Below are 24,549 nucleotides of genomic sequence, written 5' to 3' on the forward strand. Positions count from 1 at the left end.
ATGAAAAAATGCTCATCATCACTGGCCATCAGAGAAATGCAAATCAAAACCGCAATGAGATACCATCTCACACCAGTTAGAATGGCGATCATTCAAAAGTCAGGAAACAACAGGTGCTGGAGAGGATGTGGAGAATTAGGAACACTTTTACACTGTTGGTGGGATTGTAAACTAGTTCAACCATTATGGAAAACAGTATGGCGATTCCTCAAGGATCTAGAACTAGATGTACCATATGACCCAGCCATCCCATTACTGGGTATATACCCAAAGGATTATAAATTATGCTGCTATAAAGACACATGCACACGTATGTTTATTGCAGCACTATTCACAATAGCAAAGACTTGGAATCAACCCAAATGTCCATCAGTGACAGATTGGATTAAGAAAATGTGGCACATATACACCATGGAATACTATGCAGCCATAAAAAAGGATGAGTTTGTGTCCTTTGTAGGGACATGGATGCAGCTGGAAACCATCATTCTTAGCAAACTATCACAAGAACAGAAAACCAAACACCGCATGTTCTCACTCATAGGTGGGAACTGAACAATGAGATCACTTGGACTCAGGAAGGGGAACATCACACACCGGGGCCTATCATGGGGAGGGGGGAGGGGGGAGGGATTGCATTGGGAGTTATACCTGATGTAAATGACGAGTTGATGGGTGCAGCAGACCAACATGGCACAAGTATACATATGTAACAAACCTGCACGTTATGCACATGTACCCTACAACTTAAAGTATAATAATAATAAAGAAATTTAAAAAAAAAAAAAAAACATCTATTTAGTAACTTGATTACATAAATAAATCTGTTTCATTGTGTATCACTTTGTCTACAGTGGATATTTCTATATGAGTTAAATTTAAACCATAAATTGTAACATGAATTAAATGTAACTCATAAGTTATAAGTTAAATTTAACCCTTAAATTTGATGGGCCACATGTCCAGTGTATAAAGTTTTTACTTCAATCAAACTCTATTTTACTAACATTTCCATAATAAAAATAAAGATTTGAGGGAAAACAAAAGGAATTGAATAGCATGAGATTATCAAGTTTTGGGCCATATGCAGGCCATTAACATGATGCCTAATAAATAAAATGTTGATGAACTCTGAGTCTTGTAAAAATATATAGTAAAGAACCTTGTAGATATTAGTTTTATTGAGAGTAGACCTGATTTAGAAAATTTAGATTATAATATTGCTTTAGTAACCTTGGGATTATGTTTAAATCTTCTCTTTTCCTCAACTATTTCATCCAATTAATGTGCAAGTTCTGTTGGTTCTACTGCTAAAGTACATCTTGAACTTACCACTTCTCTCTATCTGTACCACTAACTGTATTCTGAGCCATCACCATCCCAAAGGTCTTCCCTCTTCCTCTCTAGTCTCTGCTACACCCGCTGCCCAATCAAAGTTGCATATCACAGCCACAGTCACCATTTAAAAGCTCTAAGTCCATGTCACTCTTCTACTTAAAAACCCTTCATTGGTTTTTCATTGCTTTTATATTAGTATATAAATTCCCTAGCATAAATAAGGCATTGCCTGGTCATTTTATATTTATCTCATTCCATATTCTTCCTTGTTCACCACACTCCGTGTCCCTAGGTTTCTCACAGTTCCTAAAGTATACCTGACTCTTGCTTTAAGGACTTTGGGTATCTGCCTCTTCTGATGTCAGATCTGTTTTAATGTCACATTTTCAGAGAGCACCTTCCTGTCTTATCTAAAGTCTCCTTCCCCTGTAATTCTCTATTTTAATTACATGTTTGTGTCCTTAAAAGCACATTACAAATTAATTCTATCTAATGTATACATTTGGCAAAGGTATTTGTTTGTTGCCTGTTTTCCTCAAAGAATGCAGGCTCAAACAAAGGGATACTTTGCCTTGCTTACTGTTGCTCGCTATTGGTTGTTGAATTACTGGCAAAAAGTAGGCCATCATTTCACATTTGTTGAATCAACAGAATTACTTTAAAACAAATAGAAAAAAGGTCACATATTTAATTTTTTATTCCTTGGTCTTTTGTGCTTCCTAATTCAATATGCAAGGGATTGATTTTAAACAAGTCCTTTCAAATTCACTAAGTAGAAAAAAATTAAATACGGCTTTTTAACATTTCAAAGAATGCTCAGCATTGGAAACAACATTAACAAACCACTAGTCTATTTTCAAGGCACATTTTGTTTAAATCTGTATCAAGGTAACCAAGTCGTAGCCTGATTATTTGCCTCAATCTCTGTGCTGCCTCATAATTGACTTTAAGGAAACAAAGGGTGCTACTTGCCTTATTTACAATTATAATCTGTTGATATGACATCTAAATCAAGTTTCAGGGCTATATATGCTCAAAAACAAGAAGGCCAAACTCTCTTGGACTCAGTCTTATGAAGTTGTGAGTTTGAGAGACTGCTTTTACATTAAGTGATTCTCCATTAAGGTTCATTCTCTGAGAGTCATGTAAGAGGACCCAGGACTATACTACGTTTATTAAAACTAGATACCCCAGAACTCCAGTACCAAATCGTTAGATCAAGAAGGGGCCCACATATTTCAGTCATTTTAATCAGGGTCTAGTGATCTTTTCCCCCATGTGGGAGGTGCTCAGGTGATAGACGGAAGGACATCAGTGAAGGAAGGAAGAAGGATAGTATTGTGTAAAGAGAGCATTTGGGAACTACCATCAAATGCTAATTGTATTTGCAAGAATTCCAAACCTCAGGATGAATGGGGAAACAGATCTATTATAATGCTTTAAGGACGTCTGGTGTATGGATATTTGAAAAGAGTCTGGATGATTGAATGAATCTATTTTAAGTCTGAATGTTTAGACTTTATTGCTAAGTCTGCTTTAACAAAGTGCCACAGACAGTGTGGCTTAAACAATAGACGCTTATTATTTCACAGTTCTGGAGGCTGAAAGTCTGAGATCAAGGTGTCCACAGGGTTGACTCTTTCTAAGGGCTGAGTGGCAGCATCTGTTTGAAGCCATATTCTCCCTGTATCTTCACATTGTCTTCCCTCTGTGTCTGTGTTCAAACCCCCCTCTTATAAGTACACTAGTCATTCGAGTCAGTGCTTACTCTAATTACCTCAGTTTTACTTGATCACCTCTGTAGAGACCCTGTCTCCAAATATAGTCACATTCTCAGTTCCTAAGGGTTAGGACTTTAACATAGGAGTTTGGGGAGGGGGACACAAGTCAATCTGTAATAGGCCTTTATAATTAATTTAATGATATGGCATTTTATAATATGCAAAATAAAAGAGCATTGTGTCAAAAATTATTTGCTTTCATATGGCTGTAAACTACATAGTATATCCCCAAAATGTAAGAAATGAACTAGACTTACAGAATTAACTTTTACTCTATATGAGTCTATGACTCATAAGAAAACTATAATAAAACTGTGTTTTAATAAAGAAGCTAATTAGTATCACTTTCTTAATTGGAATTTGTCTTTGAGCAGTTATTCAGCCTTAACTGGAGCCTATTATAAGTACCCTTTTGGGGTAGAGGTTTGGCATTAATAACTTAACACTGGATGCTAGAGGATAAATATTCAGCAGAAGGAGCTGTATGTGCTACTGAGCCTGGAGCTTACCAGAAGTTGATTTTAATGTTTCTCTTGCTTTCCCACTAATGAGATCTAAATTATAGAACTTATGGTTAAAAGCCAGATCACATTTTAATTTCTCATTGAATTGCCCATAAAATATTAAATAAGATAAATGCAGCACAATTTTCCAACTTAGGAAATGTGCTTTTTTTTTTCTTTCCTTTTAAATTCTTAGCTGGGTTGTGTTAAGAGCTTCAGCAAAATCAATTTTCTCTATTTTTTGAAATGGTGCTCGTTTGTATGGCTAGGAAGAGGGCGCTGCAATTCAACAGTTGGGATTTTTAGGTGTGATAAATAAACAAAAGCTGATTCCATTATTCCTGTGGTTTTCCTCATCTTTTTTTCTTTCTATGGATACAAAATAATGCTAATTTTCACCTTTAGGAAAAGGTTATTCTGCCATTTCTCATGGCCATTAGTGATGGAAGCTCTAATGTGAAGTATGTAGAATGGACTTGTCTCCTAATACCTTTTGTCTTTTGACACCCACTTCTCCTGTCGATACCCTGTGGTGATTTTTACAAAGTGCTTGGATGCTCATTCTGCCTGATGTATTCATTATTGCCAGTGAGGCTTCCTTTCACTGACAGCTGAGCCTCTGATGCATACGCTTCAGTAGCTGTTGGACCACAGGCCCAAGACTGATAGATTAAACAAATATTGTAGTATTATGATATGATTACCTGGAACCACAAATCCAGATTCACTCAAATGAATTAAATTGATTTTGATTTGCAGTCCAAGAAAATAAGGTTCCATAATTTCAGCCATCTGCTCTTTCCCCTGGTCTTTACCTAAGTTGTAATATTACTTGGGTAGATTTTATTTATTATATAATCTGATTATAGCACAGTAGAAATAGTCAAAACCCTAGTTAATAATTTTTTTCTACAAAAGTACATTCTTATGCATAGGACTATATTAAATATTTGTCATGACTCAGAAGTAGATTTAGTTTTGACCAGTTAGAAGGTACTGTGCATTGAACACATGGATATACATTGTCTCTCATAACAAATGATTTCTCACTCCTCACTATCTAGTAATTATTTGTAGTCTTGACACTATTTTTTAGATAAAGATAAGAACTTACCTTAATTTGTAGATATGTCAGACTGAGGAAGCCCATTTTTTCTCATCTCCATATTTTTTACTGATATTAAAAAAAGGTATTGGGCTCTATATATTAAGCTTCCCTTATATGCATATGGTGACCTTGGACTGGTGGTCCAAGGTGGTTCTGGAATCTTCTGCATATGTAATCTGGTTAATTTCTAAACAGACCAAAAATCAAATAAGCTACAGAATTATAGGCCTAACTCCCAAGCCTCACTATAAGTATCTCTGAGGTGGATCCTGGTAATAGATGTTTTTATAAAAGTACCTCATGTGACTTGAATGCATAGTCAGGTTTGGGAACTTCTGTCCTGAGCTGACTGAGTGTCAATACCCTTTTGGTTCAGTTAGCATCTCTTTATCTTTCCAAATAGTCTATAGTGGAGCTGCCAGAAATCTCTGAGTTCATGATTGATTACTTATGAAACAAGTCTCTGGAAGTTTTATGATATAATTGTAAGCTATAACTTTTGTTCCATTATATCTTTGAATTTTGGTATGTCTTGCATTAAAACTACTCTTATAGAGAATTTTTATTCTCTAATCTCATATTTCAAGAGGCTTCTTTTCACCCTAAAAATCCTGATTTTAAAAGTTGCTTAAAATAACATTGATACCAAGAGAAGACTAAAACTGAGATGAGATGATTAAAAATGAATTTTAAATGGTATCAAATTATCCTCTTTTGAATTAATAAGTAAAAGTTTACTTTTTAGAAAGCATATCATGCATCTTGTTACCCCCAGTGAATCCTGTAACTAGAAATATATCACCTACTTTTGGAAAACAAACTGAAGTAGGATGCATATGAAGGGCACTTTAGCCGTCTGATTAAGCAGAAGCCATTGATGTGTTTGTTTCCAACAGGCCCAGTCTCTGTCTGTGCATCCCATATAAGATTCAGTACAAATCACTTTATAACCTTACTTTTCTATCTTTCAATATAGTGTTTGTTTTCAGAGTTTATCTTTAGTTATCTGTCTCTTAGGTTTAGAACATCTTGTTTTAAAATATCAGAAATTATTTCATACTCATTTCTTAAATATGGACTCTGACTTCCACCATATCTGGATGTATATTTTAAGGGCCTATTTCCATCAGAAATGTTATGTGTGAAATATATGTGTTAAGCTACCAGCTTTGAGCCTGTTTATCTTTGACTAGTTCTGAGTTTCCCTATCACCTTAAAAACATTTGAAGGCCAGGGCTGAAGGAGATGTTAGAATAACACCTCTTTTAGCAACACCATGTGACTCTATAGACTGACTGGTTTGGAATATGCTAACTCTGATTTCTTATATTGTAGGCTCAAATGTCCTAATTTACCCTTTGTTTATCTCTATGAACTATTCTGGAGCCTTTATGTAACCTTGTGTGAAAAATCAGTCCGCCATTTTGTTGTGGCATTTACTGACTAGCTAAATACTAACTAGTGCCTACTCAAAGAATGCAATATTCAAGAAAATGCTGAGTGCTATTTGGATTTTAGCTTGCCTGTCAAGAATATTCTCTTTAATATTTTACCAGTCCTCTTTAAAATTTTGCCAGTAAAAAAAAATATTCATTACTATCTTATAATAGTTCCTATATCTTGGTTATATAATGGAAGTGTCCATTTCCCTCTTTTCCAGCTTAGGAGCTTTAGTGTGCTCAGTTCAACCCCAAAGTATACATATGGGAGCCCAGCACTATCATCTCGCTAGGCATCCAGCAGGTCTGTGGGTAAGGGATCTTTAAAAGATCTGGAAGGAGGGATGGGAAATCTAGATAGAGGCAGGTCTCACTCAGCAGCCAGAGGGAAGGGGCAATCACCAAGTGGGTGTGAATTTTCCCCCTGAATACTCAGTTCTCCACGTCCTGGTGAAGCACGACTCTTGGGCACCCTGTGAGTATCCTTGCTCAAGGTCTTTCTCTCAGTCCACTGGGTCCAGTGGAGTATCTAAGAATTATCTGGGGCCAGGGATAAAATGAAAGCCTTGGATTTCATGTCCGTCTTTCCATCACCATTAGGTCTTTTACAATGTCTAACTTTTCTTTTATCATTTTTTTTCCCATAATAATCCTCGATAAGGATTTCCACAAGGAAATTCCTAATAACCCTTTAGACAAGAACACAAGCAGGAAAAAAACAGTTTATCCTCTTCTGTAGGGGAAGCAGGGCTCAGGCTTTAGACAGATAGTGCCAGATCTTCTGAGATAATTGTCATTGATTATGGGTCATGACCACATTAGAGGATTAGTAATTGGCTTCTCCTGTTAACATCAACAATGACAACAACCACCAAAAGGAAAAAAGCAAAAATAGGGTATTTTCTATTCTGCAGCATTCAAATGAATATAGGAAACAATGAAAAATTAACTGAATAATCTTTACAATGCAATGCAAAGTAAATTACAAAAATAAGTAAATCACTGTAACTAGACATAAAATCCACTTGCATTTACTGTGCATCCACTGGTTTCAGTCCAATTCAGGTGTATTATTTAATTGTATTTATTCCTTACAAGATTTTTATTTGTTATTTTTAGACCCATTCTAAAGATGAGCACAGCAACAGGTTAGAGCTGATAAATAACTTGGCCTAACATCAGACAATTATCACTAAATATGTTAACAAAATCTTTTATTTTTATTTTTATTTATTTATTTATTTAATTTGAGACAGTCTTGCTCTGTCGCCCAGGCTGGAGTGCAGTGGTGTGATCTCGGCTCACTGCAACCTCCACCTCCCGGGTTCAAGCTATTCTCCTGCCTCAGCCTCCCGAGTAGCTGGGATTACAGGTGCCCACCACCACGCCCAGCTAATTTTTATATTTTTAGTTGAATCGGCCAGGCTGGTCTAAAATTCCTAACCTCAGGTGATCCGCCTGCCTTGGCCTCCCAAAGTGCTGGGATTACAGGCGTGAGCCACTGCATCCGGCTGGATAAACATATTTTATTTTATTTTTTTCTCCTTGGGTTCTTGTCTAAAGGGTTACTAAAATTTTTCTGAGTTTTTAACATTTTCATTTCATTATTCTTTTTTCTATAATAAACCTCAATGAGAATTTCCAAAAGGAAATTATGTTGCTATTTCCCTTTCTTACCTTGTAGCATTAGATGAAACCTATAGAACAATGCTAGGTACTAATAGAATGAATGTTGATTCTAATTTTATTTAAAAGAAGTCTGTTGTTTGTTAGCTTCTGCTCTGTAGTGTATTTTGAAAGTCTCATACTATTTGAAATTTTTATGTAGACTTTTAAACCAGAATGCCTGCTGAAATTTGTTTTTCAGAATTTATTTATATAATTACAGGAATTTTCAACTTTAATTTGTTAGTATTTGAAGTCTGTTGATGGATTTTTATCATGTGGAGCCATATATGCATTCATGGAATAAGTACATCTTGGTAGACTTATTTTAATATATTGCTTGATTTGGTTTGCAGATGTCCATTTCCTGGTGTTCTAGTTAATTGGATTACTTGCTTTCCCCAAAGCAGCATCACCAGTACTTTTTCTTTCAATAATAACATTGGTGCTTATATTCTAAAATATCTAGCTTTTCCTGTGCCAGACTTAAAGGTTAGTTATATTTTAATACTACATATTTTTATGCAGCTCCTTAAACCTCAAATCAGAACAACACTAGTAATAGTTGACTCCATATGTTCTCATTAGAATTCTACCAAATATCTGGCTGGGTAGCTGCCCTCGTCAAGTGGAACATGTAACCATCAAACTGAAGCGTGAACTGGGGATTACAGCTGTAATGAATTTCCAGACTGAATGGGATATTGTACAGAATTCCTCAGGCTGTAACCGCTACCCAGAGCCCATGACTCCAGACACTATGATTAAACTATATAGGGAAGAAGGCTTGGCCTACATCTGGATGCCAACACCAGATATGAGCACCGAAGGTAAGGATCAGAACTGTTCTGCCTCCTTGCTGTGTTTCAGAGAAACCCTTGTTTGCTTGCTGTCTGTCTCTCTGTCTGTCTGTCTATCTATCTATCTATCTATCTATCTATCTATCTATCTATCTGTCTATCTATCTATCATCTATAATTTAATATCTTAAAAATGAATGGTAGAAATAGAATATAAGATTTTAGATTTAATATATATGATACATATGTTTTGACACTGTGGCTAAGATGCTGTTTAATGTGGCTTCTTTGTTTATTCATTCAACACATATTTATTGTGTATGTACTGGGTATGAAGCATTATGCTGGTAGCTAGGAATACAGCAGTAAAGAAAGACAGGCACAACTTCTGCCCCCACGGAGCGCATTGTCCTATAGGGATGACAAATGTTATAGAGGTTTAAAACTATGATGAATTTTTTTGTTAGAAAAATACATAGGTATTGCTATGAGATTATGTACAGGTAATCAGGCCAAGGAAGGGGGATCAAAGAGGGTTTTCTTGGAAAGTAGTGTTTGGACTAAGATCTGAGGTTGTCTGAAGGAAGAGTAAGTGGAGAGAGTGTCCCAGGCAGAAGCAGCAGCTTAGAAGAATCCTTGTGGCAGGAGAGAGCACAGAGCGTTGCAAAAACTGAAAGACCAATGTGGCTTGGATCAGAGAATGAGGAAAGATGATCCTGCAGGATTTGAGGGACGAAAAGCACTTTAGACGCTATAGGAAGAAGCAGTTGTGCAGTAATACGAGTTCAACACTAATTACAGCACAGAGAGGAACAGGTAAGAGAGGAGTGAGGACCGTGCTGGAGGAGGGTTGTGCATGGGAAGAGCACATTCTGGGGAGCGACAAAGGGAGGCTGCATGAATGCCATGGCACTTGAGGTGGGCATGGCTTTGATAGGTAGATGTGGAGGGAGAAAGGCCATGCTAGGGGGAAGCAGCAGCACAGGTGATGGCACAGAAACATGGAATTTTAGAGGAATGATACGGATTTTAGCCCGGTTGTAGAATAGGGTACTTGTCGAAAAGGAATGGAGATAACTACAGTCGGGAGGAGAGAACCCAGTTACACCGATAGTATCAAGCAGCTGTCAGCAGGGGGCAGCAGAGAGCTTTGGAAATGGGAGAGGCTAAGGAGTTTTGTGACCTCCTCTACTGGGTAAAGGACAGTGATATCCAGCTTAGAGACATTTCTATCTTTAGCCCTCTTCCCCCAAATGTATATTATGTACAAAACACTCTCCTAAGCAATTTACAAGAATTAGCTTATTTAATTCTCATAATAAGACTCCAGGCAGATATTGTAGCTGCCTCCGTTTTGCAGACAAAGAGGCTAAGGTATGAAAAGTTATTGCCCATGTCATAGAACTAAAAGAGGCCCATTCGGAATTTCAAGGCTGTCAGTCGGACCCAAAACATTGCTCCAGAGAGCAACTTTACCAGCTTTGAAGCTTCTCCCTGCATTCTTACACAAACGCTTCAGGCAGGTGCTTCAGACCCACGCAATTTCAACCCCTTATGTTCACGATCATCTGGAGTTAGGCAGAGCCTACAAATTTCAAAGGAAGTAGCTTGTCTCCCCAAGAGTGAATGGTCTGCAAGATAGAAGGCCATGAGGACCACAGGAAACCTACATTCCTGGGCCTTGCCCACCTGAGGCCTTTATGGATCTCAGGTGGTCCTCCTGGCCAGGCTGGGCCCCTTTGTTGGTCTGTGTCTGAGCTGAATTATCCTTGGGGATGGGTATTTTTGTTCCTGAAGGTGGAGAGCGTTGATGACAGTCTGGTTATTCCTCTTGGTAACCTGATGTAAGGAAGCATGATTTAGCTGTAAGAGCTCTGCCCTTCTTCAATTAAGAAAAAAAGAAAAACTTCATTTGCAAAGATGCACATTGGTTGAATCTAGGTGATATTCACCTTGTCCAGCTGGTTTTCCTGGTTTCAAAACAGAGAAGGTAGTTAGGATTTGTAGAACTGTAGCTTCCAGAATGCATTTTGATGTTAGCATCTCTGAATCTAATTTGACAGCATCGTTATCCCATTGGAGAATGATGTGAGATGAGGATAGGAGAAGTTGAGCTGCCAACTGTGCCACATATCCCCTGCCATCCCATCCCAACCCACACACTGATTACTTGAAGGCTCTGCTGACAAATCGGTAATTTGCTTGATAGTTTGGGACTCTGCGGAAGCCTGAGGGAAAACTATATCCCCAAGGACCCATTGTCATTATATTCACACCTTTTTTGCGGTCAGTGGGTCAGCAGGTCACAGTCCTAACTGCTAGTGCAGCAGCAGAGCTTCTTTCAGGCTGAGACAGTGCTGTGGCATTTGAGCTGCAAAATGCAAGCTTCCACTTTAGATAAAGGCCCAGCTGTAAGACCGACTAATGGATTTCTTTGTCTTGGCTTAACCGGGGTCGGGGGGTGGGTAATCCAAGGGTTAACAACCACTTTTGAGTGGGAGGGGAACTTTTTATCAATAGACCGATCTCTGTGGCTCACAGTATTAGCCCAATGAACACATAGATTAATCAGCTGAATATTTTTAGAACTCTAGAGAAAAACCCACTTGGAAGTGTTTTGAGTTGCAGCATAATGCTGTCAGTTGAAGTCTGAGAAAGAAGACAGTTTGTTAGGCTTGACTGTCACTGCTGGTTGTCACAGACCTGTTACAATCAATCATGTGATCGATCCTTACACTTGTGCACTTTGTCGTATATGGAAGGGTGGTGTAGATTTCTCTCTCTTTTTTTAATCTTTTATAAACATTTTGGTTTGTGTCTTTCACCTAGGGAATGAAAATCTGCCAAATCTAACTCACCTGAACAAAACAAAATGAAACAGATCTCATTAAAATTTTCTTTGCATAGAAAGTATTCAGGTTGTGTTTTGACCTTTGTCACTGCAGCGCTATTTATAACAAATGTCTACCCTTGCCTCCCAAATGAGTTCATAGCCTTCATGAAGTCCTCAGCTACCCCTCTGTTGTCAAAGTCTGACTTCTTTTCCCTTGCTCAACACACTGAATTCAGCTCTCCCATTGCATAGAAATGCTAACCTTGGAGCCAAGACACCTGGGCGTAAGCCTTGTCACCACCGGGTAGCTGGGAGGATATCAGCAGGCTAGTTCATGCATTAAGAAAATGAAGATAGTATTTTCCACCTTACAGGGCTATTAACAGTAGAATAAGATAATTGATAAGAAAGGGCTTTGAAAATCACAATGTTGGAACTATAGGATTAGTTCCAAGTCTTTAAGTTTCTACCAAAGGATGTTATAGATAATGTGGATCCTATCTATATTACACTTCAAAGATGGAAAAAAGATATGTCCCCCAAATAATATATTCATCATATATCTGCTCCTGGAGTAAGAAAGGAAAGTGTGTGTGTGTGTGTGTGTGTGTGTGTGAGAGAGAGAGAGAGAGAGAGAGAAAGAGAGAAAGGCTGAAAGCTGTGGATTTCTTTCAGGATCAACCTTAGATAAAGCTTATCTTTAGGGCCTTTTGACCCTCTCTTTTATCTCAGGCCCTAATGCCTCAGGCTACTTGACTTACCTGCCCAAATGCTCTACCTCTCCCTCCCTCACAACCTTGGCTGGCTCAGTAGTGCTTTCAGAAAGCTTTTAATCAGTCCAGAGTCAGATTAGCCTGGAGCAGGTGTGAACCACAAGTTAGGTTAGAAGTGCTTAGTAGTGTCTCAGATCAAATAGGTTTTTATTGCTGTTTTTCTAGTCTTGTGTTTATTCATGGACTTAATGAGTGTGTATGGAGCATCTATTGAGAACCAGGGCCTGTATTAAATTACAGAGTCAGAAACACAGAGGGTAGAATGTCTTGTTTGATCTGCAAAGGGTTTACAGTTTGCAACTTAGTTGTCAACATTTAAAGTTTGGAATGTTTTACATTAAAAGAACTGGATTTCTGTCTTGAGGTTTTATTGTTTTTAAGAATGGCAACATCAAATTAAATTCTACGTGGAACCTATCTATAGCTGCTCTGGTTGACACTGGCTCTGCTGAGCTGGGCACATCAAGATGACCCTCCTGGGAACCCTCTTTCTATTCCTTGGTGGGTCACATATTAGGTTAGGCTTCCTAGAATAGGTTTCAAGCAGAGAGAGATGGTCCTCTTGAGAGGGCTCCTCTAGGGTGGGGCAGAGGTGTTAATCTCCAGGGAGGACATTATTCCTACCCAGGGTAAGACCACCAGCATGGGCTGGTAAGTGAGTGCAGAGGGACTGACTGAGAATCCAGATTGAAAAGATGGGGGCCAACAAGTACCATTAACCAGGTGGATTAGGGAAGGACCACAGTACAGTGGTTAAGACCTGTGGCTTCAGAGTCACGCTAGCTGAGTTTGAGTGGCCACTTAGGGAATAACCTTGGGCAAATGTCTGTGCTCAATTTATTAATATATAAATTGAAGATCACAATAGTGCTGACCCCATAGTTGTTAAGAGGTGGTTGTAAATGAGCTAGCACGTGTAAAATGTTAACGACAGTGCTGGGAAGGTAGAAAGGGCTCAATAAATGTTATCTACCATCAACCAAAGAGGGTGATTTGCAGTCACAAGAGATCAAAATAAACCCGGCCTCCAGCTGTGGCCAGGCTGAGATGAGTGGGCACCCTGGACCACCTACTTCTCTGGTACCCTTCTTTTTTAGATGGAGTCTCAGTCTCTCCCCCAGGCTGGTGTGCAGTGACATGATCGTAGCTCACTGCAACCTCCCCCTCCCTGGTTCAAGCAATTCCCCTGCCTCAGCCTGCTGAGTAGCTGGATGACAGGCATATACCACCAATCCTGGCTATTTTTTTTTTTTAATTTTAGTAGAAACAGAGTTTCACCATGTTGGCCAGACTGCTCTTGAACTCCTGACCTCAGGCAATCCGCTCACCTTGGCCTCCCAAAGTGCTGGAATTACAGGCATAAGCCACCATGCTCGGCCTCTGATACCCTTCTTATTTATTTATTTATTCTCTATGTTTATTAAATGTTTGTTCATCCTTCAGTGCAATGATTGAGTGATTCTGGGAGAAGATCACTGATGGCTGTGCCCGATGCTGAAATCTGTGTGAAGCTGGGAGCCTTGAGAGCTTCGATGTTTGCTGACATATACCTTTCAGGAGTATGTGCCTGAGATCACAGAACCTCAAACTAACACATGTCACTTTTTAACGTCTAAACTATGTACATACCTCTTGAAGAATCTTTTGCAGATAAAATGAAAAGGGAAATGTATTGCATCATTTGCAATATTTGGTGCAGACCCACCCTAGGGAAACCTCTGGCCAGAGAACAGGTCTGGGGAAGGGATCTTGACTGGCACCAGGGAAGATCTTGTTTGCAAGCCAGTTACACTGATGCTGTATGCGCTGAGTGCGAGGGGCTGGGACTCTGAGTCCAGCAGCCCCTTCTGCTGATGACCACTGTGGGCTATTCACATACTGGGCATCTGAGGAAAGCCTGAACCTACGTTAAATGATTCTTCTTTGTTTCCTGCCAAGGCACGTAGTATCTAGAGACAACCACCGCAGGGAGCTTGTCAGGTGATGCTAACTGTGGCAGGAGCAGGAAGAACCCATGCTTCCAGCTTGAGCAGCAGAGTTCTCCTCCCACCCAGCTTTCCCAGGAGTGAACTTCTCATACCCTCAGCAGAACAGAAGCCCCGCAGTGGAGCAGGCCTCTCCCTTCTCAGCAGGGCTGATCCATCATACATCGGAGGTTTTGCTCCTCTGATCCCCCAGCGCAAATGGTGGATCCGCCATGCAGTGCTCTCCCTGAGACATGCTGAGACATCTCACTGTCACACATGATGCTCTCACCATCCTGTTGCATCTCCAGTGATATTTTAGTACCTCTAGGAGGGCACCATGAGTAACTGAGTGGCAGGCCTACCTCACTGTCATCTCAGAGTGTCCTGGAATCAGGTGTGGAGGTTTAGATGAGTTAAAGTTCATGGTTCAGTTTGGACTGTGAGGAATCAGATATACATAGAAGCTGGTAACTCTCTAATACAAATGCCTTCGGGGACCAGGCAGGGAACAACAATGTATGGCAACAGGCGAGAGAGGGATGGAGCTCAAGAAACCGAACCTGTGTCCTTCCTGCCTGAAGGCATTCCAGGTACATTCTAAACTGCTATGTGGAGTGTGCAGTGTTAGATCTCTTCACTAGGGGGTTAACAGAGCTCCAGCAACAAGATAAGAATATTATCCTGGCTTCCATGTGAACTCTGCCCCTTCTCAGAGCTTGATGAGCCTGAAGCTGAGGTAGATGCCTGGCTAGATGGAATGGCCAGTGAGAGGCCTTCAAGCCACATTGTGGTCCTTGGTAAACTCTGTCCTTCTCAGTTGCTGATGCCTCATCTCAGTGTGTTGTGTTGGCTCCTTCAGGGGCACTTGTATTTCACCAAAGGACATCTAAAGAGGGAAATATAAACTTAGGGGAGTTGCTGTCATGGGAGAATTCTAGGCCTCACGGCAGATCCCCAGGTGAAATCTTTTGAGGGACGGTTGTTCCCATCTCTTTGGTCATTCAATAAGGATAGCAATGTGAAGGCCACACAGGGCTCTTGTATGTGACCATCAGAGTATCCTTTGGGGCCACTGTGTTCCTGTAGCTAGAGAATGCCAAGTCACGAGCACAGAGCTGTAACCCAGGACACTCTCATTTCCCTCTTCCTTTCCCTTTGAAATAATTTACATTGACCACCCCCTGAAAAAACAAAACAAAACAAAACAAAAAAAAAAACGAACTTACAAAATATCTCTGTACTGAGAACCTCTGAGCAGGAGAAACTTCAGGCATCCAGGAGCTCTAAGAAGTGACTGTGGTACACCTCTCTGTCCCACGGGATGAGAGAGCGGAGCAGAGTCTACCAGGCCTCAGCAGGGCATAGCGTGTCCTCTCCTGGCATGATAAGAAGACATTTGAATAATCTAATAATCAAAATGGTAACCTTGAAATGGTAATAGCTATAAACCCCAAATTATATAATTTCCTGAAAACATAGAAATTAAATCAGTTTTAGCATTCATCGTATCTTGAGGGAATAAATGAACAATTGGTTATCCCATCTGTATCAAATAATGTTAGCCATTCCATCAAACAAATGAAAATGAGCATATGTTGAATGAACAGATTGATTCCTTTAACTATTATGGGCCACTTCTGTGTTTTACATTTAGCTGGAAGATACTTTTGGATTCACTGTAATTCAGGTGGCCAGACCTGACAACTTTTTTTGTTTTTAATCCTCTAAAATTCTGACCATCTGCAAACACTTTTGATGTGAAAATGCATTCTGATGACAGGTGATAGGTCACTTTTCTTTGGAGGGATATTTGCATGGATGGCGAAGTCACCCAAAGGAGTAGCAATACCCAGGGAAGGATTAGAGAGGGCCTCTCCCTCTGGAATGCTCTTTCCACTTTACTATTATCAGGTTGTAAAATGATCTCACCTTTTCCTTCACAATGCAGGAAGAAAGCAAAGTCTCTTATCCCTGCCTGGCCATGTGCATCCCTGTGATTTCAGGCTGTGGAGGAGATCTCAGTGGCGGTATCTGGTGGTTTAGTTATTCACATGTGTGCTGTGCTTTCCCCACCGCAGGTCGAGTGCAGATGCTGCCCCAGGCAGTGTGCTTGCTGCATGCGCTGCTGGAGAAGGGACACATCGTGTATGTGCACTGCAACGCTGGGGTGGGCCGCTCCACCGCGGCTGTCTGCGGCTGGTTCCAGTACGTGATGGGCTGGAATCTGAGGAAGGTGCAGTATTTCCTCATGGCCAAGAGGCCAGCTGTCTACATTGATGAAGAGGCTTTGGCCCGTGCACAAGAAGATTTTTTCCAGAAATTTGGGAAGGTTCGTTCTTCTGTGTGTAGTCTGTAGCTGGTCAGCCTGCTTCTGCCCCCTCCTGATTTCCCTAAGGAGCCTGGGATGATGTTGGTAAAATGACCTAGAAACAAGGATTCTACCTAAACTGAAAGGACTGTGTGACTTCCCCCAAGCCAACCACTTTCATCTGGGATGACTTTCGATTATGCTTTGTTTTGGGGCTGTATTTTTGAAATACTCTATAAGAAAGCTGTGACTCACACATGAGAAGAGGCACGAAGCAGTTAGGCTGTACATAAGACAGAAGGGTAATGAGTGCAGTTCCTGCTGCCTGCGGGCAGATGAGGCCTTTGCTTTACAGCACTGCATGTGTTGCACGATGGATCCATGACAGCACTTTCCTGTTGCACTGAAACTCTTGGCCATACAGAGGAAAAGATATGCAACTATGTGGATTTCATCACTAGTGTGTGTGCGTGAGCTGGTCAGTTGCCAAAGGAGGAAATAAGGTTAGAAGCCTGAACCGTTACAAAAAGAGCTCACTGTGGTCAAAAAATGATGGCTTTCAGGACTTCATTTTTATCCTGCCTCACAGTTGTTAAAGTCTATTCCAAGACATCACCTTCCTTCTCTACCCAACAACCCTGTGTAACAACCAAAGTAGAATTATCTCTCATTTGTTGTTGTTGTTGTTGTTTTCCCTCAAAACTACCAAACAAAGCAAAAAATACCCTTGTTTTTTATAGTTGTGATATCAAGAAGTTAAATTGACCCTTAATGGGCATAGGTAGCTAGCCCAAGGTCTCATGACCAGTCAAGGGCAAGCTAGAGTTAATAGTCTATTTGACTCAGTGCTGTTTTCAACACAACTTGTTTTCCCAGCACCATGTAGTGCATTCAGTTTTGTCTTTCTAAGGGTATGGTCGATATGCCTGCAGGAGTTTCCGTAGCGAGACACAGCATAGTGTTCTGATCAGTTGCCAAAGAATCTAGGAAAGTAGTTGTATTTTGTGCAAGCTAATTTAAAAACATGATGGGCTGTTTCAAGACCAGAGTGGGAGTTCATGAGAGGACCTATACTACCGAAAGAGCCCAAACGACCAAATCCATGGATAATTGCTTCACAGCCTCGGCCATCCTGGCTCAGCCCTCAATTTAATATAATATGCAGTTCCTGTGCCTCCAGACTATGCAGCTCATCACCCTAGGTTCTACAGGAAATACAGAGATGAACAACGTTGCCTTCAAAAGTGTGCTGCCTAGAAACAGACCTGCATTCAACAACTGCAATGCAGGGTTGGACCATGAATGATATGCTAGAATAGAAAAAAGAGATGTGTTTTTTTCAATTGAGAGCCTCTATGTGCAAGGTGATTTATAATCATATCCAGTTTAATCTTCACAATATCCAATGAAGAAGGTCTCATTATCTCCATGATAAAGATGGGAAACTAAGGCTCAGAGGGGTTAAATCAACTGTCTGTTGTCACACGATGAATAAATAGATGCAGTGAGATACAAAGCTAGATTTGATTCAAAGCCCTTACTTTCTTAATTAAACTATGATGTGCATTTATTTTTCTGCACCTTCCTTTCTTCCACAAACACATATTGATAGATGCAAGAGACTCTTATTTAGAAGGTGTGGGGGACAAGAAGGATACAAGGTAAGTTTCAGTGGAGCTCAGAGGACAGGGAGATATAATTGTGGCACTTAGGGGAGATGACATTTGCTTTGGGCAGAGGCAGCCGGACAGGACGCATTTCCCGTATAATTTTACGAAGTTAAATTTATAAGCTAGCATTAAGTAAAGTGAAGTCCAGCTCCCTTGCTAAAAATAACTAGAGGTAATAATTGGTATTCAAGTAACTCATTTACAGTCATAATGTGTCGTGAAAATTTAATCTTAAAAATGGAATTTTAAACTATGTGTGCGTGTGAATTTCTTTAATGTCTAATCTAGCTTCGTAATTTCCATGATACAAAGATCTTTTCTCAGGTGGATTTTTCCCTTTGTTCCTTCTGCTCTGATAGACAAAATCATTTTAGGACTCTTAAAGAATGTTTTGGAATAAATCATCCTTTCCTCAATGAATGGGATGTCTAATGTATTTCAAAATCACCCAAAACTTTTGGTAAATAAAAACATTTAAAAAGACCTTTCTGTACAGGATTTTTAAAATGTTATCAGCTTAGTCTGAAATCTAGGACAAACTGTGTTTCCTTATTTGTAAAGGGGGCAATCCACTGAGCTAAATTGTTTCTTTTTTCTTGTCACCCTTCCTCTGTCAATTAACCGATCAAAATTGGCAGTTACATGACAAAGGAAGTCAGAGGTGAGGGACCACAGAGAAGTGAGCATGAAAACTTAGAGTGTGTCTGAGAAAATCAAAGCAGATATTATGCCAGTAGCTGCTTGTCACTGGTATTTAACAAAACTTTTCAATCACGGATTCCTCAAAGGTAATCATAAGAAGATTTCATTCATGGTGAAAGAATGTCCAAATGAGGTTGTTTTCCTTCAGACTTTAAACATTATCCCTCTATCATTCTGCTTGCCAGCATTAGGAAAAAAATCTAAAACACAACGCAAAACACTCTCTTTTGACCATCATTAAGGTGTGGTAAAAACCACTTGGCTTGGTGTAAGAAATAATGATGAAAAATGTGGTTAAGACTTTGGAAATGATAAGAAAGTAATGAAAGGAGAGATTTGAAAGTGAGTTAGGAAATAGGAAATGAAATGGAACTTGCCACACATGAAAAATCACTGAAGAGCTAAACGCAGAATCAGTTGGATCAGAAGTTAAAGCTGAAAGTATCTTTAGAAATAATCTCATGTAATGCCTTTATTTTACAGAGGAGCAAACAGACCCAGAGACATCAAATGACTTTTTCCTATTGCAAAGAGTTGTAACTAGGACCAAAGGTAAAGGATAAGTCAGGAAGAAAGGTTTGGAGATTTATTGTGATATTGAGACGTCGTAGGAGAATTAATGGGAATGAGAGCAGACAGTATTGTTAGTGGGTAAGAAGTGGTGCAAGGATTAATAAAAATTGGAGTAAGAGGAAGAAAAATGGTTAAAATGAGAAAAAGTAAAGACCAGTGTCTTTTCCAAAAGAAGGAAAGGCAGGTGTTTTCTGTGGGGGTGAGAGCAAGAAGGCGTGACTATAGAAGCAGAGAGGGAGATTCAAGGTTATGTGCCCAGGAAAGAGATGTGTTAAGTGTCCGCTTATTTGTCTGTGGGGCTAGATCACAGTAGGAAAAGGGAGCAGCTAGATGTAACTTGCTGAGCAAATCATGGCATAGGTGTGCCGTCACTGAGTATCTGCTAGAAAAAGAAGAAAATTGACAGAAGATGAGACTGAGAATAAAGGGGAAAGGATTGATGACGCTACCTTAATTATAGCAATAATGACAATAGTAAGAGGAAGAACAACCGTAACAACAACTCTGTTCTTTCCTTCTCTAAATCTTTGTTCTGAAAGTCTTGCCTGATGCCATTAATGGAAATACACTTGCAGCTGCTCAGGACCCAAACCTCAGTGTCATCCATGACTCCTCTCTTTATTTCAAATGTCACATTCAAATCATCCAGAAATTCTGTTAAAGCATCTATAGCATCTGTGTTTTTCTTCCTTTACTGAACAACCTTGGTCAGAGCCAATGTGATCCCAAGACTAGATTTCAGAAATGGTCTTCTACCTGGTCTCCCTGTTTCTGGCCTTCCCTCCCAGCCCCTTCCTCTATCAAACTTACTCTCACATAGTGGTCAGGGTACTTCGATAAAAATGTAACTCATGTCATATCACTCCTGTGTTTGAAAGCTCCAACTACTTCTTACGTCACTCAGGGTAAAAGTCAAAGCCCTTTGAGGTCCTGTACAATCTGGTCACCTGTTACCTCTTGACCACATCTCCTACTTACTGCCTTCCACCTCTCTTACTCTGCTCTAGCCATACTGGCCCTCTTGCTGTTCTTTGACTACTCCAGGAAGGCTCTGGCCTCAGGGCACATGCTCCTGCTATTCTCTTTACCTGGAATGCTGCTACTCCAGGTATGCACATGGCTCACCCTTCTCCCTCCTTCAATGATGCCTCCCTGGACTACCCTATAAAAAATGGCCTGATCCAATCTCAGCCTTCCCAATCCACAGTTTCTGGTTTATTTTTCTTCATAGAACTTATTAATGGCCTACATATTACATATTTACATAAATTACTTATTTTTTTTTTTTCTGTATGCTGTCACTGCAATGTAAGCTTCACTGAATTATAAAGGCAGAAATTTTTATCTGTTTTGTTTGGTGATATACCTAGAGTGCCTATAACAGAGGCTGACATAGTTTAAATGAGTAAAGGACTGGAATAGCTAATAACCGTCAAAAGCATACAATGTTATAGGTATTGTCTAAGTGCTCCACATATATCAGCCTACCTTATTCCAAAAATGCTAGGGGATATTATCCCTGTTTTACAGATAAGGAAACTAAAGGATAGACAGAAGGTGAACTTATTCTGAGGCAAGTGAAGATAGTTTTGCTTCTGATTTGGTGGAGTAAGCTCTTAATGAACCACCCGTTATAATCTCTGTGCACATTACATCTGTTTGCTAGGGCAGCCATAATAATGTACCACAGACTAGGAGGATTAAGCAGCAGAAATTTGTTCCAGAAATTTGTTCCTGGCATGGTTCTGGAGTATAGAAGTTGGAGATGAAAGGGTGAGCAGCACCGGTTCCTCCTGAGGGCTGCGAGGGAGAATCTGTTCCATGCCGCTGTTCTAGCTTCTGGTGGTTTGCCAGCAACCTTTGACGTTTCTTGGTTTGTAGAAGCATCACCTTATTCTCTGCCTTCATCTTAACATGGTGTTCACCCTGTATGGGAGTCTGTGTCTAAATTTCCCATTTCTACAAGGACGGCAGCGACATTGAATTTGGCCCACCTGACTCTAATGTGGTCTCAACTAATTACATCTGTGATCACCTGATTTCTGAATAAGGTCACATTCTGAAGTAATGGAGGTTATGACTTCAGCGTTTGAATTTGTGGGAAGCAAAATCAACGGACAACACTACAGAAAACAACTACCTGAGGACTATAGGGAGCGAAAGAAATCAGGCAGATTGGAGGGGACTGGAAATGTGAAAAAAGGGACCAGATCGGGTTGAGTTTCCCATTTACAGGTTTAGCTTATAAAAGAGAACTATTTAAAGAGTAGTCGGAGATAGACAGAAAATTGGAGCCTTTCAAATAAAAGGATGAATTCCTGTACTGTTATTATATCAGGCATTATACCAATATTATTTTAATAATACAAAAATGAAAATGATTGGTGTCCTCAAAAATCAATCCAAAATAGGTTGAGACTTAAGCATGAGACCTGAAACAGTAGAACTCCTAGAGCTAAACATAGTGGAAAAACTTGTTGACATTGGTCTCAGCTTTGATTTTTTTTTAGATTTGACACTGAAAGCACACCCAACAAAAGCAAAAATAAGCAAGTGGAAGTGCATCGAACTAAAAGGTTTCTGCACAGTAACAGAAACAAGAAAAAAATGAAAAGATAACCTACACAATGGAATATTTGCAAACCATAATGTCTGATAAGGAATTAATATCCAAATGTATAAGGAACTCAAATACCTCACAAGCAAAAGAACAAATAACTCAATATAAAAATGAACACAGGACCTGAAAAGATGTTTTTCAAAAGAAGACATACAAATGGCTAAGAGGTATATGAAAAGGTGCTCAGCATCATTAATCACTAGAGAAGTGCTAATTAAAACCACAATGAGGTATCAACCTCACACCTGTTAGGATGGCTATTGTTAAAAAAAAAAAAAAAAAAAAAGCAAGACATAGTAAATGTTGGCAAGGGTGTGTGGAGAAAAGGGAATCCTTGCACACTCTTGGATGTAAATGTAAATCATTACAGCCACAATGGGAAACAATATGGAGTTTTGTAAAAAATTAAACCTAGAACTTCCTTTTAATTCAGAGTCTCACTTCTGGGTATATATCCAAAGTAAATAAAATCAGTATCTTGAAGAAATTTCTGCACTTCCATGTTCATTGCAACATTATTTTCAATAGCCAAGTATGGAAACTAAGTGTCCAATGACAGATGAATGAATAAAGAAGATGTGGTGGATATATAAACAGTGGAATATCATTCAGCCTTAGAAGGAAATCTCATCATTTGCATCAACAGAGTTAAAACTTGAGGACATTATGCTAAGTAAAATAAGCCAGGCACAGAAAGACAAATACTTCATAATCTCATTTATATGCGGAATCTTAAAAAAAAAAAAAAAAAAAAGCCAAATTCATGTAACAGTGAATAAAATGGTAGTTACCAGGGGCTGATAAGTTGGAAGAAAGAGGAGATGTTGATCAAATGGTACAAATCTTTAAGAATAAGTCCTGGTGACCTAATTAATTACAACATGATGGCAATTAATAATGTATTATATACTTGAAATTTATTAAGAACACAGTAAATCACAAGTGTCCTCACCATAAAAAAGTGAGTTATGTGAGGTAATGGATATGTTAATTAGCTTGATTGTGGTAATCTTTTCACAATGTATGTATAATTGTACACCCTAAATAATACAATTTTTGTTTGAGTTATACCTCAGTAAGGCTGAAAAAAATGCTGTTATTTAAAAACTGAACAATATGCAATTACTATTAAATGAACTAGTTTCATTTCATAAGCCCCTCACATGTTTCAGAGGCTTAAGCCATGAATATATATTGTGATTTCTGATAATATTTGGACCTGTTTACTCATTTGCTCATGGCACCAGAATGGTGTGGATTATAAAGGAGAAAATTAGCAGAAATTAGACAGTGAAAGAATGGAGAGCTGGACCTTGAACAGAACAGGTCTTTGTCGTTACCGTACTTATCAAGACTTTATAAATTCCTAGTGAGAGAAAACTCAGAATTCACTGAATAGAATTTACTGTTTGCTGTATATAAATGGTTAAAAGTGGAATTATATATTTTTATTTGATAGAAATCCTTATTGTTGCCTTCTTAATATTAAATAACGAATCTAAAGATGGAAATAAAGTCTAAACCAGTGGTCTCCAACCCCTGTGGTTCAGTTTCCTAACAGCCCACAGTAGCGGTCCATGGCCTGTTAGGAAACGGGCCACACAGCAGGAAGTGAGTGGCAGGTCAGTGAGCTTTACTGCCTGAGCTCTGCCTCCTGTCAGATCAGCAGCGGCATCAGATTGTCAGCGGAGTGTGAACCCTATGTGAACTGCACATGCAACGGATCTAGTTGCACGCTCCTTATGAGAATCTATCTAATGATCTGAGGTGGAACAGTGCCATCCCAAAACCATACTCCCTTCCCCTCCCTGTCCATGGAAAAATTGTCTTCCACAAAACTGGTCCCTGGTTCCAAAAAGGTTGGGGACCACTGATCTAAACAATTTCAGAGATTTTACACCCATAGTGGATAAACAAGGTGAGTATCCCTCATTCTTTATAGACTGGTGTTTAAATGATGCCAATTACTGCTAAGCACCTCACATGTTTCAGGGGCTATAAGCCATGAATATATATTGTGATTTCTGATACTATTTGGACCTGTTTACTCATTTGCTCATTTGTTCATTTTTTTTAATTTCAAAAATGTTTTTGCCTTTTCTACGTGTCTCTTCATGCTTTTATTTTTGATAATTATGTCTTCCTCCTTACAACAAAGAACTTTAACACTGACTTATGTCCACTGGTATTTTTACTTCCTTCATGTTGACATGATTGCAACTATAATTATGAGTTGTTTTAAATGTACTTCCTCTTTTTCTTTTTGTGTTCTTAAATTTTTTTTTTTAATTGTGAGGAAGGCCAAAAAGAAATGTTGATGGGGACATAATCTTCATTGCCAGACAGACATATGATTACCACTCCACACCATTTCTAGCTTTCTTATCTGTCCTAGATTCCATTACTATTGAGAATTTAAGCCCAGTCACTCTCAAGGTTCCAGTGAGCTTATGAGTGCCCAGCTCTTCT

General features: G+C 39.3%; 1 protein-coding gene across 6 annotated transcripts in view; it reads left to right on the forward strand.

Annotated features, from left to right (window-relative positions):
• The window catches only part of EPM2A (EPM2A, laforin glucan phosphatase), a 129,297-nt gene extending 110,628 nt beyond the window's left edge, over window positions 1–18,669 (forward strand). For 2 of the 6 annotated variants that reach the window (XM_025384494.1, XM_025384496.1), the window contains exons 3-4: window positions 8,423–8,664; window positions 16,286–18,668. In XM_025384494.1, the coding sequence (XP_025240279.1) occupies window positions 8,423–8,664; window positions 16,286–16,563 (520 nt within the window). In that variant the 3' untranslated portion in view covers window positions 16,564–18,668. Of the gene's footprint in view, window positions 1–8,422; window positions 8,665–16,285 lie in introns of all 6 variants that reach the window. The other 4 variants (XM_025384498.1, XM_025384499.1, XM_025384495.1 and 1 more) reach the window with 3 other exon arrangements.
• The last annotated feature ends 5,880 nt before the right edge of the window (window positions 18,670–24,549 follow it).

The sequence above is a fragment of the Theropithecus gelada genome, chromosome 4 (assembly GCF_003255815.1).
Source record: "Theropithecus gelada isolate Dixy chromosome 4, Tgel_1.0, whole genome shotgun sequence".
In the NCBI taxonomy this organism is placed as follows: domain Eukaryota; kingdom Metazoa; phylum Chordata; class Mammalia; order Primates; family Cercopithecidae; genus Theropithecus; species Theropithecus gelada.